The sequence below is a fragment of the Lontra canadensis genome, unplaced genomic scaffold (genome assembly GCF_010015895.1).
Source record: "Lontra canadensis isolate GAN:19392208 unplaced genomic scaffold, GSC_riverotter_1.0 scaffold140, whole genome shotgun sequence".
Classification (NCBI taxonomy): domain Eukaryota; kingdom Metazoa; phylum Chordata; class Mammalia; order Carnivora; family Mustelidae; genus Lontra; species Lontra canadensis.
The window spans coordinates 3,145,751-3,164,172 of NW_022631134.1; the positions used below are offsets into that span (position 1 = coordinate 3,145,751).

The 18,422-nt window shown below is 33.9% G+C and overlaps 1 protein-coding gene across 1 annotated transcript in view; it reads right to left on the minus strand.

Annotated features, from left to right (window-relative positions):
- Positions 1-4,198: 4,198 nt before the first annotated feature.
- LOC116858603 (doublecortin domain-containing protein 1-like) overlaps positions 4,199-18,422 on the minus strand; it is a 95,542-nt gene continuing 81,318 nt past the window's right edge. The window contains exons 10-11 of the mRNA XM_032843445.1: positions 4,637-4,803; positions 4,199-4,273 (exon numbers count right to left, since the gene is read on the minus strand). Coding sequence (XP_032699336.1) covers positions 4,199-4,273; positions 4,637-4,803 — 242 coding nt within the window. The remainder of the gene's footprint in view (positions 4,274-4,636; positions 4,804-18,422) is intronic.

The window sequence follows — 18,422 nt, forward strand, 5'->3', positions numbered from 1 at the left end:
ATGGTAATCATTTTATAATATTTAAGTGTATCCAAGCATCATGTTATAGACCTTAAACTTACATAATGTTATATGTCAATTATATCTCAATAAAGTGGGGAGGAAAAGTAGCTGGCTTATCAAAAATAAAGTATATATAAAAAATGAAATAGAAATAGTTACTTCTTCAATTGTGGTAAGACTAATAAATGACTTTGACTTAATATATAAGATATAAAAAATAAACTTCTAATAATTCTTTTATGGAAAATTAAAATATTAGCATTCCTTTAAGAACACTTTTTGCAAGTGACATATTCTGTCAGCACTAAATATAATTCAAGCATACTTTGAACTGAATCTTTTCTGAATAAAACTATATTATTATTATTATTGGTTTGCTAAGTATCAAACTTATTAAGAGCATGGATAAAGTGAACCAACATTAACTTAGAAAAAATTTTTAAAATCTAGAGCTTACATAAAGATTAGTTCAATGTAATAATAAAATACATTTCAGTTTTAAACTGCAAAACCAATACATGCTGAAGTTGGAAGTTCATTTCCTCACCTAATTACATAAAGTTATAGTACAATAAAGTCATAGTACAATTCTAGTTTAAAAAGTGAAACCTAATTTTTGAAATAGAGAGTTAGTATCTGAGATTCTTAAACCCAACACATCAAATATAGAACATTTAGAAGTAGCATATAATAGCATTTTAAAATGTACCTTACTTAAATTAATAAATAAAAAGAACTATATACCAAAAAAACTTGAATCACTCAGGCAGAAAATTATAGTTTTCAACAAACTTCATTAAGTAAGGGTCTATTACAAATAGCCCAAGTACATATTTCAAAATTAAAATTACAGAAATAAAACACTTCCCTGCAGCTTCAGACATAAGTAGAAATCGTCAGGTTTGTTTTTTTTTTTTAAGTTTAGAAAATGCTCCAAGAGTTCAAGATATATTTGGGTGTATTTTTCTTATTTCTTGTTTTTAAGTAATCAACAAGGTAAAATTAAATTTCCAAGATGATCATTTCTTTCCAAAGTGCTGAAAGTTAGGAATAAAATAAAAAAATTTCCTTCAAATTTTTTCATATCTTAAATATCACAGAGACTATGATATTCTTCATAATTAAGATGGTGGTTGTTAAGATATTACAGTTAGATACTCATCTCCTTTGTTTCTCTTTGAATTTCAAAAATGGCTATGCAATCAATAACAACTGTTAAACCATCCTGTGAACCACTTTAAATGATTAAAGCTGTATGTTTATGAGTTCTTTTAGAAACTATTTTCAAAGAAGACTGCAATGCACTCATTATTTAAATGTATACAGGAATTTTGTTGACTGGAGGAAAAAAATTCAAAGTAGTATCAAAATTGAGAAGACATTTCCAGCAATGGACATTTCCTAAAGATCACGTTTGTACTTAAGATCAGTCATTCCAAATCATTATTTGTATAGCCTCCTGGCACAGTTCCATGGACTTTTATGTATCTCTACAGTGTTTCTGAAGAGACTGACATATATTTTGTTTACTGACAGCAACGAAAAGCTCTATGTAGGATCATAAATAAAGACGATCATGTTTAAAAATCACTAATATCATTTTAAAAGGTAGTGCAGGCTTGTGTTTTGGCCTCTGTTTAGCCATGTTAGGCCTATGAATGACAGCTTCCCTGCTTGAAGCACACAGAAAGCACAGCCTTCCTCATTCACTGACAGGACTGTGGCCTTTTCACACGTTCCTTCCACAGCAGTGTTTGTCCCCAAACACTGGAACTCGACACAATGGCATTCCTACTTCAACACCCCCACCAACAGCACCACTACTTAACAAGAATGCTAATGAGATGGAACAGTCCCTGTCGCTGAAAGTGTTAACTGCATTTCATAGGAATGCGTTTATGCTACTTCAAAGATTACCAATTAAATAGATTCTGCTTAGCTCTGGGCAATTTCTAAGATGTTTCACTTTTAAGGAAATAAATGTGATAAATGTAAGACTAAGTAACTTTATGCTGTCCTAAATATAGTATCTCATTTTATATACATGAATCAGTATACTTTTAAGACCACACTAATGCAGTGGGCTTAATTCGGTTGCATGCTATAATAGCCAAGTTAGAGTTAGAAATTGAAAAATGAGTAAGTCTATAAACATAAAACCAGTAGTTCTGACTTTCCTTTTAGTGGTATTTTATCAGTTTATTTAAAAGAAATGCCCTTTGGGAATCCCAAGACATCCAATTTAAAGATTGAAAGAAATTTTCTTTGACAGAATCCCAGCAAAACAATATTAGTGTTTTTATATATAATCTCAGAAGTGAAATCAATGGAAATAATATCAAGAGTTCATCTAATTCTATAATTTATAAGCTTAGATTTGTTAAGGAAGTAGGAATCATTACCCATCTCCATTTTACCTGATTCCTCAACATGATCCTATATAAAACTAAATAGAAAAGCCTATCTCTAAGGTCAAATGAAATAAATGCAGTTCAAATAAAGTTCATTAGTGCTAAAAAGGATATTTGCTAAGAAGTCCTACTAATGTTAAAATAATTGCCAGGCTTAACACTTAGCTACTGATGACCTGACAATGGTACAGCTACAGTGACTTTTCTAAACATTGCAAATAATTTTAAATGAAATCATGATATAACAATACAAAAGAGACTCAAGAATACCTAGAATTGAGCATATCTAAAAGAAATAGAAATTTGCATGGAAATGCATAACAGGTAAATTTCTATTTCTTTTTCTTCGTTTTAATATTTTAAAATAAACCTAAACAAGCATCATATTAAAACTGTTGAGTGCAAATGTTTAAGTTATTACAATTTAACAAAAGTAAAAGGTTTAGTTAGGAATGGCAAAGAGCCTAGGTTTTTAAATATTCCCAAATCTGGCATAGTGTGGATGATAGACAACTTCAAAGATGCTAAAAATGTTAATTTTTGTTCATATTTTGTTCAAATGTACTTTTCATCAATTTTGAGTCCTAAAGAAACCTTTAAAATCAAAGCAGTAACTCTTGAAATGCTTTCTTTTTTCACAATATACAGAACTCTTTTCAATCTAGTTCAACTGTATGTATCTATTTCAATTTTACATGTTTAGGACAATGGAATAAAAAACAAGCCATAATTACTTTCTGAGCAGTTTCTTATCTCTAACATCCTCACTTTTAATAAAACTTAAAAAATGTTTAAGTTTTTTAAGATTTGATTTAAACAGTGTTTCTCTTGTACTAGAGAATGATCTCTTTTTTAAACATCAAAAAATTTTAAACTGTCTAATAAGTAGAATCAAACCATTTAATACCAAATAAATGATTATAATTAAATTGGTCATCTATTTTATAAGATCCTTATATCTTAAAAGTTAACTAATATTTCAATTTGAATAATTTGACCAAAATAATAATAAATTGTATAATATTTGTACCAGTTTTTATATATGATACTGGGTTAATAAAAAATTTAAAAATAAGTTTGAATTTTTACTTTTCATATTTATTATTATAAGTAGCCTTATCTACAATAATTATTAATCCCACTTCTGGATCCACCAAGATTAATTAACTAAGGAAATAATCACATTTTGAGAATAAAAGTTTGTCATGGGAAGATATATCTTGCTAGTTCTGGACACCTTAGTTCAAGAATTTCTTCTCGTCAATACAAATTGTCCTTTTCCAAAAAGACAGCAGGAGGTGCTGTGTGAACACTGAGACCACATCCCATGCCTCTCTCCCCTCCCCCAGCACACAGAGAATAATAGCGTGATGTTTTCAAAATATCCATTTTTCAGTGGCTTGTGGCCTGAAATAATGAGCCCCCTCCTAAATTGGAACCTCATAGTTAGAAATGCAAAACCTAGACTTTATTTAACATGGTAAAATATATGTTTAACTTCTTAAGACCAAGTGCAAAGGGGATTCTAAAAATGTGGCAACTCTGTTTTTATTTTATAAATGGCCATCAGTCATTCTGCTTTGTAATTTTAGTTCCACTTTAAGATAAAGTCCCTATATATCCTTATAAAAATATCAAAATCTTTACACACACACACACAACTCACAGTTATGGAAAGGATACTTAAAAATTAAAAGACACAATTAAGCTTAACCTGATTACTTTCTAAACATACAAGTTAAATAAGCATAAATGAAGTGAGTTAGTCTTGACAAGAAGTTAATTCACAATTTCATTTCCCAGAATGTGACTTGTTTACATTTTAGCCCACCTTCTACAATAGCAATTCTGATTTCATACTAAAAAAGAAAAAAAGAAAAAAAGACTGAGCATTTAAACCTTCAAATGATTTAGGAGCTATTCATTTTCTTGCTTAAAGTAACTGTCTATAGAAATTCCACATAAGGAGTTGCCTTCGCTTTGCACAGTATGCAGCAAGAAAAGATGAGACATATGACATCCCATACCAAAAGACAGATACAATTAGCCCCATTATTGCTGGCTTTGAGATTACAGAAGAAGCATTTTGGCTCCCTAACGGGCACTGAGTTCACAAAATACATGTCACGTTTTTTTATGACACAATGCCAATCATCACCTCTATACAACCAAGTACATTTTAAAACACATAATAAAGCAATTTTTAAAGAGGGATGACTCACCTGTGTATAATATTTTTTTGCAGACTTTAGTCGTTGGTACAAGGCCAAAAGAACTCCTTGGATGTACATCTTAGCTCCTGAGGGGCTGAAACCTTCTCCCTTAGAGACCCAAACTGGTCCCCGCAAAGGTGTGATGGAATTTTGCAGGCATTTTTCAAGCAGAGGAACTATGCAAAAAATAAGGGAAAATAAATTCTTTTGACCCAACTGAAAATGCACTGCCTGGAACACAGTCCCAATACCAGAACTAACTCTTAACATCTATTATTTATATCTGACCTGGGTTAAGTCTTACAGAGGCAATTCCTGCATTACTAGTGGCCACCATGAAGGATGTATTTATATTGAGATACCCCCCATGCAAGACTCATAAGCTTTGTGAGCACACCTGAATAGTTCTGAAGTGTGCCTAACTAGCTGCACAGAGTGTCATGGTGTGCACTGATTGCCTTATCTTCTCATTTATCACAGATGAGTTGGAACCAACCTTGCTGAAATCTACTTGCATTGTCCTGATAAAATTGTAAGATCCATGTTGTTTCTGTATATAGCTTCCCATAGAGGAGTCTATATATCTAAAACATCACATCTGGAAATTATTCATAAAATATAATCCACACCTTTATAAGCCATCCTATTCAAGTCTTTTCACTGCCATTGCTTAAATAACCCATAAAAACAGGGTGGTAACGCTGTTTAAAAATAAAGGGAATCTTAAGCAAGCATTTTATCGCACGTTTTTGTTTTTAAGTTTCTGAGATATAAACTAGTTAAAGATTTAGAAATGTTATTTCAGCACCCATTTTGTAAACATTTAGAAGATATTTACTTGTTGGCCTGTATTGCAACATCTATACTGGACTTGACAGACATGTTTATACACTTTTTCACATGATTAGCTTATAAAGTCTTTCTAGTGTAAAATAGTCAAATAACATGGCAGCTAGCTAACATTTTTTAAGATTTAATTTCCCTCTGAAATGCCAGAAATGAAAAATAAAAAGAAATCTTAGGCACATTTGGGAACCCAGAAAAATGAAAGGATTTCATTTTTTAACTTGGTCTTAAGTATACACATGTGACACAATATAAACATACAAAATAACTATATGGCTTGGCTACCTGATTCTGATACATACTTCTAATGGAAAAGAAATTAAATAGATCACCAGCAAAGAAAATAGCTCCTAGCTCCATGCCATTGGTTATGTTATATGTGGAATATTTTATGCAGAGAGGCCTAGCGTAGCAATCTGGAAATTGAATTACAATTAGGTTCAGCTGAGCTGCTGAGCGGCTGAGTTATGCAAATGGCCTTTGCTACTGGTATTCTGCTGAATTTTGCTCCTAGTAAAAAAGTTATGCATTTTATGGCACTAAGTTCTGTAACTCTCTACCATAGCACAATTTAAATTCTTTCTAATATATTCAACACTAAGGAGAAAGTTAGAAATAGAATTTAAGCTTCTCTAAAACTAGTATAAAGTTAAAAGAAAATTATGACCCAATGACTACTGAGACATCTTTAGATGTGTGCATGAAATTCATTCATCCAGCCTCAGAAATTAATTCCTAAAGTTCTCATAACAAAACCATGTTTATACTGGAGCAATTACTTCTCTCTATTAAGTTTTATCATAACAAATACCACAAACTTTTTTAAAATATAAGATCACATATACTATAAAAGAAAGAAAAAGAAAAAACTTATTTTTAGAATTATAACTCTTCAATCTTTAAAAAAAGTATGGTACAAACCAATCTTGATTTTAATTTTTCCTAAAGAAAAACTAGCTTAAGAATCATCAGTGCTTTTAGTTAACTGCTGTAACATTCATACATTACTATGTATTGGGTTTTAATTTGTAAACTTTTAATTTGGTACACTCATTGAACCTATTACAGTTTTTGAACATGGAAAGGCATTACATAAATAGCTATTAAGTTGAAATAATTTTAAGTAAATTGGGAAGTGGGTAATAAACTTGAATGATCTACATCCTAGATTTAATCTTGAATTTAAACCTGAGAACACGTTCTCAGATTCTCTAGTTTTATAACCTTATTCATCCTTGCTTGCCACAAAGTAACTTTCAAATTCTTTATTTCAGTCCAAGGAATTCCAAGGTATGATTTCATAGATCTTCTAATACAAGTTCTACTTTTTGCAGAGTTTATGTCCCCTTAAATAAGAATTTAAGGAAAAAAAAAAATATATATATATATAGCTTAGGAAAAAATACAAATTATATCAAAATGCAAGCAGTGTCAGAACTGATATAGGATGGAAAATAGCTCCCATGCTCCACATGATTTATGTAATTAGGAATACTATGGAAACCAGAAATAGCAAAGCAAAGAAAGCAGTATTCACAAGCAGGTTTTATAAGGGACCTCAGAATCTGCTCTGAACTTGTTGAATAATCTGTTCAGTATTCTAGAATCTCCCTGCTGGAAGCAGGGTCCTCATTATAACCACAAGAGCGCTAATAAAGGTTAGCCTCTGAATCAGGGATTAGAAGGCTCTTTTCTTTTTGGGAGCTGCAAACTAGTAACTTTGATGATCTTCTTGAAAAGGAAGACAAAGCACACTCCAAGAACAAACAATGTTTCCACTAACTAGGAAGGTACAGAAAACATAAGAAAATGATACGCCCTAAATACTTCGAAAGGAAATATAAATAAGTCTTAATATATTTTAAAAAATAAAATTTATTAATCAGTTACAATTAGAGAACTCTCCATAAAAAGGATTGACTTAAAATGACAGTTTTGAAATATAATAGAATAATTGGTTAAAAATAAGTCAATTGACTTTTCAACCCCAACCGTAGATTTTTAACATGAGTATGAATTACTTTTTAAGCATTTTAGTGGATATTTGTAATGTTCTATACCAAAGACAATTCATAAGTGTTCTTAACAAATCTTTTTCTTTTATGTAGAGTTCTTTTTTACTCTGTTTCTGAAGCTAAGTGCATTAAAGATTATTGCATAGATGTGCAAAAACCAAAGGCAATTATTTAGAAAGAACAATAGACACTTTTCAACCATGGAAAGAGCATAAACCTAGATGTTGCTATGAGCTAACAAGGCCCATGAGAGTCACTCAAAGAAAAAAAAAATGTCTTTCCCAGTGAATGAACACCAGGGTATTATTTCGTGGATAAACCACGAGTTTCTCTTTTAAACTGCTACTCAGAGATATTGCCTCACTCAGTAAGGTTAGCTGGCTCCTATAATTCTACATTCCTTTAATATTGGTGTGCATAGGTACACACAAGCATTTCTTCTAAAGTTTGAGGCCTTTATTACAGGTGTTCTACCTATTTGCTCTTATTTACATAATAGCAACCAGAGCTTTGCTTTTCTGTAATTTCAGTATTTTCATTAAATAGGGCCTCAAAATTTTTATTAGATAAGTGGTTTGGAAATTACTCATTCATTAAATTTATTAACATACATAGATGAGTCAAATGTGATCATTCCATTGGGATCATTATCACCACTGGAGAATAGCTTTTTATCCATTTTGTTTATTCTCAAGTTATGACTACAGGGTAACTTAACCCAATAGTTTCAATGCGTTTGGACTGAAGACTGAGGATGCTGAGTAAATAGATCATTTAACTGAAAGGAGTAATTTCCTGGGTAGAGTTAGTATTGAGCATCATGGGTAAACAGATCTTATGATTGAAAGTAATAGCTATATCAAATTCATAACTATCAATAGATACTTTTCTCACTCATGCTGTTCCATTTCCTTGCATTTGTTTCTCCTTTTTTCCATCTGTGAATATATTCTTGTCCTTCAAGGTTTGTATCAAATGTTATGTTCTGTGGCAAAATATCCCATGTTACTCAGACAGCATGGAACTGTTCCTCTCTATGCTTCCCAGAGCATTGTTTGTAATTTACTGATTTGAATTAATTCTTATCTTTTCCACACCCATTTCCATCCTCCAGTAAATCACAAATGCTTTAGGGTTTTGAGACCATAGTGGTTTTTGGTTTGTAAAAGCAGTGCTCAATAAATGTCTACCAGACAAATTAAAAGTACTTTGGATAAGTCTTTTAGGCAAATTTTAAGACCATGAGTTCAACTTATGCACAAAGACTATGCACACTTAGAATCTATAACTTTCTGTGACCAAATGAAAATTTGATCAAAACTTAATAATTATTAATAGGCTAGAATTTTGAAGCACATTTAGAATATGTACAACTGTTTTGTCTTAATTCTCCTTATAAAAGATCTTAAAAACTAAGAAGGAAATTATAAAAGAAAATGATACATTTTGGCAATGAAGCATTAACAAGCCAGAAGGCCAGAGGTGGGTACTTAAAAAGTCTTGGAAAAGCCTCATGTGCTCTATCTTACCCTGTCATAAATCATGCTACTATAGGAAAAAGCACACAATAAAACCTACGTAACAAAGCAAAAATACTAGGTTAAGGTCAAAATAGCCACTGTAAACACTAAAAATGATACCCTCTAAGAACACCAAACACAGTAAGTTCAAAAGCTATTCATAAAAAAAGAAGCTGTTCAGCCTTCAAGCACTTCATTACTAAAGAAGTTTGAACTTATTTGGATTCATGATGGGAGCAGTACAAGAATTTTTGACAAGGAGGCAAATATCTCCCTAAAAAGAAACCACAAAGCTAATGTAACTTACCAAGTAGAAATAGACTGGAGTGCCTGTCAAGTTCTAGACCTACAGAATATAAGTCTCTTTCCAAAAGTAACATCTTACATTAAGAGAGATACTTTGCTTACTCGTTTGAATCTGCTATGGAAAGCTAAAAAGAGGATTTTTTAATTAATATGTTTTCAAAAAGCACTGGAAATAATCAAAGGCTTTAATAACCTACTGTGAATTAAAAATTAAAATTCATGCCAATTAAATATCCTGAGTCGTAATTTACATAATACAGTAATCTTCACATTTCAGTCTGAGTACATAAGACTGTGGGGAAAAAGAGCACTGTCCAGAGCATAATTACCTATAAAGAAACTTCTACGTGTTCTCTGGCAGCAAGTTTCAGATCTCAGTCTCAAAGATACTCAGTTATTGTTTAGCAGGACATCATTTGGAAATTCTCCCATTCAGTTGGAATTTATTTTTAAAACAAAGTTTACCTAAAAAGTCTTTTTTGGAGGAAACAAAGTGAGCTCTTTAAAGATACTAAGACTTGACTACTTCCCATCCAGGAAGTATGCCTGGAGGGAGTATGAGTTAGTGCCAAGGTATGTGTGTGTTTTCATGCTCTCTATCCAGCTTTAGGTAATAGTTGGAAAGCTCCCGGTCCCTGAACAACCAGCAGATGCCACTCAAAAGCGTAGTCTGCTGGGAAGATTGAATGAGGTAAAGCATACTGTCTCCAGTGTTGTTTGATTTCTATCAGTATATTTTTATTCAAACAAAACTAAACTAACAGCTGCTGTGTACTTTTGTTTATGTGCTATATGTCAAATGTTACTGTCCCTAAGGTACTTATGTGAAAAGATTTAGCAGGCATTTTCTTAAATACCGATGCCTACCCAAATTTGGATTTTTCTTCCACTGAACAAAATGACAAGTACACGATTGCTATACTTAGAGCAATCTTTCACAGCTGCTTTAGTTTTTCAGTGATCCTATTAAACTGACGGCATATTGCCTGTGGGGTCTACGGTGTTATAATACTGCTCTAAGAGACATTGATTTGTATGATAGGATCAAACAGAATAGGGATGCATTGGGGGGAAGAATTTCATAGGTCATACTGTTTTTACTTTAGTAAAATTTAATTTAGACATTGACCTTTGCAGAACACCTTGTTATTTTAATTGCTGATATGTGGGTGAACATTGACATTGGGGCTTAGAAAGTAGGAAATCTTAGGTCTCCTCTGTTTTGAAAATGCATCCTGAGTCATGTCTTTTCTTAAACTGAACGAAGTAGCTGTGCATTAAATATGCTGGCACATCTTCTGCTCGAGCAAGTGGACCGAAATGGTGTGAATTGTTAATGCCTTGCTGCTTTGGTTCACGGCTTGTGATTGATCATTTGTAACTATATCTACTCCTTGTTCCATGAAATCAAGTATGGAGTAATGGGTTCATCAGATTTTGGGGTTAAATTGAGAGTGAAGAGGTACTGTGTGTGGAAATAAGAGTTGCCATGTTCAGGGCTGGCCTTGTAACAGCATGGAATCTAAAGGCGATATTCAAAACCACTTCACTCATCATACGCTTACTGATTCTGAATAGGGCCCATTTGCAGGGGACATTTGGTAGTTTTCCAATACGCTTTATGCCTCTTTCTACTTCCACCACCATGCACATCTTTTTTTCATACATCCCAGTAGCACATTGGTAGAACAGGTCAGCATACACAATTCATTTATTTAAATAACTTGATTTATACAAGTAGAAATAAGCTGGGAATTCTATTGTGCCTTGCCTTCCCCCTCAACAAAAATAATAGTGTGTGTGTCTTTGAAAATAGAAGTGTTTTGTGAATTCAGTTCCTTGGGCCTCTTAAATGTTTGGTATTTAATAATAACGTAAAATAATTGAACTGATACATGTACAACTTTATGTCTACTTAAATACTGAGAATTAACATTATCTAATCTATTTTATGTGCTCATGGCCTATATCAATACATAGTAATTGAATATATATGGCCTGTCTTTTCAAATTAAAAAGCTCTGTACAAAAATATAAGGTCTTATCTTAGAATTAGTTTTAGAAAATACAATACATGGAACTTAATAAATAAAACAAACAAAAACTAGAAGTAAAGACCTTTAGAAATGTCAGTATATAATTGTTTGCTGTAACAAATGATACTTTTTTTGCATTATTATTTTTTATTTTTATTACTATTGAGAAAAGCTTAATCCAAATGGTGTTAACTGAGGTACCACTTAACTTTTGACCCCATAAGAAAAGATGAAACAGAAAACTTCGTAAGACTTAGGAACAAAATCAAATATACAAAGCACTTATATGTATAAGTAACATCAAAAGCAAGCTAATTGTAAAATGTTTCCTTTTTTTTAAGATTTTATTTTTAAGTAATCCCTACACCCAAAGTGGGGCTCAAACTTACAACTCCAAGGTCAAGAGTCTCATGCTCCACCAGAGTCTCATGCTCCAGCCAGGCACCCCAAAATGTTTCAAAATTCTACTGTTACATTATAAAGTAACAAGTAATATAAATCTTTAAAAAATGTAGCTGGATTCTTTTTCCTTTTTCTTGTTAATTTCTTTTTCTTTTTTTCTCAAGTCTGAAAGCAGGAATAATAATAAACTTGGCATACACAACCTAATTTAAACTGCCCTAGATATCATTTAATGTGGGTAAAGCTGTTTTGGTCTCCTTAGATGCAAATGCTTGATCAATATATTACATTCAAATATTTTATTTAGGATATATATATATGTTGTGAAAAATTCATATATATGAAAAATTTATATTTTTTAATGTGATAAACTAAAAAGGTTTAATAGTTTAAGCAATTAAAATGGAGAGTTCCCTTTTGATATTCATTTCTCAATGTTTATTTCACAAAAGTAGAATCCTCTATAATTAGCATTTTTACATATTTTGTCTACTATCCCATCTCTTCTGAAAACTTTATGGGGAAGGAAACCTCTCTATACTGAGTCATGTTCTTTTACATGGAGAGCTTTGTTTTAAAAAGATCAAACAGTAATAATTAAGCTATTTGTTTTCACTGGTAATTATACTTAAGTTTTTAATAATACACCTCTAGGATCATTGGAACATCATTAAAGTAAGGGTGAGATTTCTGGTTCAAAGACTGAGAATAAGAAATAAAAAGCAGAAGCTAGAAAGAAAGACAAACTCTAGGAGAAAACAGAAAGAACAAGGACTTGGCTAAAACATTACATAAATACTGAAGCAAGTTTAGCCCAACGAAACCTAGAAGTGATGATCATATCTTCATGAATAGAAAAGAGAGTCTATGTTTTAAAGACTTCAAAAGGGAATTTCTGACAGATATTAAAGTGTCTCTGAGCAGATTAGACTGCTTTGTGAATGTTCATATCACACAATTCAGCATTCACATATTTAATAAAAGATGACAGTGATCCAATTATAATAGGAGTTCTCCAACTGCCACCAAAAAAAACCTTCTTTTTTTAAAATCAAGCTTTTAAAAATTCTTAATATTTTCTATAGATCAATAGTAGAAATTTAAATCAGTGATTACTTTCTGTTTTTGTTCAACCTACAAGAACCACCCAACTCTGATGCCTTGAGGTCACTGGAAGTCACTGAGGGACATCTATAAGGCACCTTGGAACCAAGGCAAAGTCACAGGGTGCACAGTCTTAAGGGAAAACTGAAGACTTCTCCTGAGAGACATCTTTCCTACACAAAAGGGCTTTTAACTGGCTGCCTTTGTATAGTCCAAAGAAGCCCAGACAGATTTAAGGGTTGATTCATAACCACCAGCATTTGGCATCCCTCTTCAGAAAAAGGTCTGAGTTTTGCACTTCATAAAATATGAGAAATAAAGGTAAATAGTACTGGGACCCAAGGATTGGAAAGGGGCAATGTAGTTAATTTTAAAGAAATCAGGGCTGCTTGGGTGGCTCAGTCAGTTAAGCATCTGCCTTTGGTTCAGGTCATGATCCTGGAGTACTGGGATTGAGCCCCATGTGGGGCTCCCTACTTAACAGACAGTCTGTTTCTCTTTTTCCCCTCTCCCCTGCTTGTGCGCTTGCTCGCTCTCTCTCTCTCTCTCTCAAATAAATACATAAAATATTTTTTTAAAAATATAAAGAAGTTATTGTACCCATAAGTTTGATCTTAATTCCCTAAAAAGTTTTGGAAGAGATTTTAAGATGAATGGTTTGTGAACTCTTAGAAAAATAAACAGTAATCACTAGGGCCCATATGGAGTAACTCATATAGTAAATAAACTCATATATTAAATAAATATTTAAGGAACAGAGAGGAAGGGTAAACAGGGAGACTCTTGGGGAAATTCCTTACATGGGGTTTGACATCTCTAACACCAGCATATCACTATTATTTATTCCAATAGGAAACAGATCCCAATAGACTATAGCTACCATCTATTATCCTTAAGCAAGGACCTACTACTAAATCTGTATGTCTCTTCCCAGATAAATGGTTATATCTGCAACAAGGTAAGAGAACATATAATGTCTGCAAACCTCCTGTTTAGGTCTTCTATTTAGAATTCATGATCGCTCTCCTTTGATGTTTCTATTTTAAAATGATAGAGAAAGTTCTGATTTTGTGCTTGTGGAGAGGGTGGTTATGTTATGGACATCGGGGAGGGTATGTGATATGGTGAGTGCTGTGAAGTGTGTAAGCCTGACGATTCACAGACCCGTACCCCTGGGGCAAATAACACATTATATGTTAACAAAAATAATTAATAAAGAAAGAAAATAAAAAATAAAAATGAGTGCCTGGGTGGCTCAGTCTATTAAGCATCTGCCTTTGGTGCAGGTCATAATCTCAGGGACCTGGGATCAAGCCCCATGTCGGGCTCCCTGCTCAGTGGGGAGTCTGCTTCTCCCTCTGCTCCTGCCCCCTAATTTGTGGGCTCTCTCTCTCTCTCTCAAATAAAAATAAACTAAAAATCTTTCAAAAAATGGTAGAGAAATATGTCACTTAGCATCCAAAACAAGGCAAGAGAAAGTTATGAATGGATACTGCCTTGGATCCCAAATTTCTTTCCTGGAGAAATAAAAGGAATCAGAATGAAAACACACACACACACACACACACACACACACACACACACACACACAGTTGTCCCTTATGGGTCTTGACTTATTCTTAGCTAAAAAAGCAATACCACCTACAAAGCCCAAATTATCTGGACCATTGCAGTTCCACATTTAGCAGAACAGAAGCAGTAGTGATAGCAATAAAAGAGCAGTACTAGGCATTTTTAGGGCATAAAGAGAGAGGGAAGCATTTGACTAGATACCTTCTCAGTGTCCTGAATTTCCCACTCACATCAAAAGGCATCTACGGGGGGGCACCTGGGTAGCTCAGTCAATTGAGCATCTGAATCTTGATTTCAGCTCTGTTGGTGATCTAAGAGTCGTAAGATCAAGCCCCGTGTGGGGCTCCACCCTTGGTGTGGACTTTGCTTGGGATTCTCTCTCTTCCCTCCAACTGTCCCTCCCCCGGCTTGTGCATGCATGCTCCCTCTCTCTCTAAAATAAATAAATAAATAAATAAATAAATAAATAAAATCTGAAAAAAAGGGAGGGCATCTAATTACCATGTTTCCAGATAAGGGCAGCATCCCAAATTTTTATACTATTTTATGATTTAGCCCTGAGTTAAACATGGGAATGCAGACAAGACTACAAAATCTCTGTCCTCATGGAGCTTAGAATCTAGAGGACAGACAGACATTAAATAAATAATTCCCAGTGCAGTTTTGTGAATTATAATTGAAACAGTATATACAGGGTGCTATTGGTATAACAGAGATACCTGTCCTAGACAAGGGAGGAAAGGAGCATAGGAGCAAGGCAATGTCAGGAAAGCATTTCAGAAAAAGAAATATTTAAAATAAGACCTTTAAGATGAGTAGGCAATAGCTTGCAAGGTCGTTAGGGTGAAAGATAATCCAAGTAGGGAAAACATTATATGGTAAGGTACCGGGGCTTGAAGAAGAACAAAGTGTTTGAGGAACAGAAATGAAAAAATAAGATGACTTGAGTGAAGAGATGAAGGAGCCAGTAGTACGAAGTGAATAAGGAGAAACTGGGTAGGGGCCAAATCATAAAGGTCCTTTAGGCCATGATAAAGATTTAAGCATGGGTTCAGTATGAAAAGTTATGATAAGATAAAATCACTTACTTTTTTAAAGATTTTTTTTAGGGGTGCCTGGGTGTCTCAGTGGGTTAAGCCTCTGCCTTCAGCTAAGGTCGTGATGTCAGGGTCCTGGAATCGAGCCCCGCATCAGGCTCTCTGCTTGGCGAGGAACCTGCTTCCCTCTTTCTCTCTCTCTGCCTACTTGTGATCTCTCTCTGTGTGTCAAATAAATAAATAAAATATTTGACAGAGAAAGACACAGCGAGAGAAGAACACAAGCAGGGAGAGTAGAAGAGGGAGAAGCAGGCCCCCCATGGAGCAGGGAGCCTGAAGCAGGGCTCGATCCCAGGACCCTGGGATCATGACCCAAGCTGAAGGCAGCCACTTAACAAATGAGCCAGCCAGGCACTCTTAAGATTTTATTTTTAAGTAATCACTATACCCAACATGGGGCTTGAACTTACAACTCTGAGATCAAGAGTCACATGCTCTACCAACTGAGTCAGACAGTCACCCCCTAAAATCATTCCTAAAGATAGTGTTACTAGAGTGATAGAATCTAAATTGGAGATAGGTGAGTTTATAGATTCATAGCTACATGAATAGTCATATCCATGGAAGATTACTATAAATCTGAGGCAGGAACTTTATTAACATTCTAGAGATCTCTGTGCCTAATCATGGCATAGTCAACATTTAAAAAAATATTTTTATTAATAATTTAGTGATAAAATTGGTATTCAGGCCACATTTATAAGGGAAAACAAAGATGGAAGAAACCGTTAATCCCTGAGTGACAGATTAAGTATCTGAAAGATCTTGTAAGGCTAAACTACTACTACTACTAAAATAAAAACCTGGTAAATAGAAATTTCAGAGAAATCAATGTATGCCTATAAAATCAGCAGTACACGTACAGGATAAGGAAGAAGTGGCTTAAAAGCAAATTGTGAACAAAACCTTAGGGGCTTTAGTTGTCTTTAAGATCAATTTAGGTCAATGATCTGATGTCTAATAGAAATAGTAATGCAACTGTAGATTATATAATGATCTGGGTGGGGGGAAAAGACAGGGGATGTGAGACTGCTTTACTTGTCATTGATTGACTTGGGAAAATATATTCTGATAAATTATGAACATTTATGTTCTAAATTTCAGAAACCCAAATTATGGTTTCATCTACAGAAAGGTGGTAGATTTGTTGTAAAAAGAACACTTCATCTTCTTCAGTTAAGTTAGAGAAACAACTGGAAGAAAGTATTACACATCTAGGAAACAGATTTGCTAAAGAAATGGAGGAAAAAGTAAACTGGTCTCAAGTAGGCTTCCCACCATGGGACTTAAACTCAGGACCCTGAGATCCAGGGTCACATGATCTACCTTTTGAGCCAGCGAGGTGTCCCTAAAACGGCTTTAAAATATGCTTCAATCTTATGATCAGAATAAAGCAGTATATGCATGAAAATAAATAAAAGAAGATAGGGTTATTTAGCTGGAAGAAGAAAGAGATCTCCTAGAATAAAGGTAACTATCTGATTTAAACACACATTTTTATTTTATTTATTTAATTGAGAGAGAGACAGTGAGTACAAGAGAGGGTTAGGGTAGACAGAATCTCAAGCAGAATCTCAAGCAGACTCCACTTAGGACATGCATCCCAACCCTGAGACTAGATCCCATGACCTTGAGATCATGACCCCAGCCTAAATCATGACTTCGATGCTTAACCACCTGAGTCAACCAGGTGCCCCAGAACATGCATTTTTAACAGATAGGAAAAAGAGGAACTAAAATCCTGAAGGCCAGATATGAGGGTATCCAAGTCTAACTACTCTTAAAGATGTTATTATAAAAGGGGGAAATACTGTATTTGTTACAAAATCACAAACAGTAACTGGAACCCAGTGAAACCAACCAGAGAAATAAAGATCTTGGAGAGTAGAGTCAGAGCAATCCCCCAGAGGAGGAAGAATCCACAAATACTGTGAAGAGGTAACACTTATGTTACAGATAAATTAATAGAAAGAGCAATTGGAGAATCTCTTTTAAGGATGAGACAACTATCCAAAGAGTGCTCATGAAATCTGAATAAACTGGAAAGGGGAATACTAGGAAGATTAATATCAAATACTCAAAAAAAGTATTTAGGGAACACCCCAAATTTCTGGGTCTAAGATTAAGAAAAGCCAAAGAGAGGATAAATTATATTACAGAAGATCCAGGCACAGCAATAATAGATCAAGAGTCAGATCAAAATTCGATGTTAGACTGTGGGAAAATACATCCTGGGTAGGATTATTTAACTCAGGGAGGTGAAAATGGGTAGGACTGGTTTGAACAAAGGATGATATTGACAAACTTGGAGCTTATTGACTTCATATCTCTCACTATGACACACGCTGCAAGAAAAATATCTACAGGAATATGATAGAAAAACACAAGAATAAAACAAATAGCAAAGGGAAAGTAAAAGAAAAGAAAGAAGTCCACTGCAGCAAGCAATACAGCCGGTGCCTGTTAGAGAAGGGAAACTTTCTGAAAGGAATTGGAATACAGTAGAGACAAATCCTAAATACTGTAGAAAGAAGGGACAGAAATGTTAAGACCAGAAGCATCCAAAAACTGAGCAAAGACCCTGTCTACAGGAAGAAATGAGATTGTGCTAGTCCTCACTGAATACTAAGACCATGAGGCTCAGAAACATAAACAGCCACCTCGAATCAGAAATCCATGGAGCAAAGTTACTCTCTAATGGGAACTGATATGAAGATGAGGAGGAAGCTGTGTTCACAAAGTAGGGTTTTTTGGCTTAAATGATTCCATAGACAGAAGCCATGACAGCAGCCGTTATGAGCCAGGATTGAAATTATTGCTCCTGAGGCAAGATGGATGCTTTGCCACCAGAATTAGAATTAGGGTGCATGAGAAAGTTGGTGTAGACTTAATTCAAC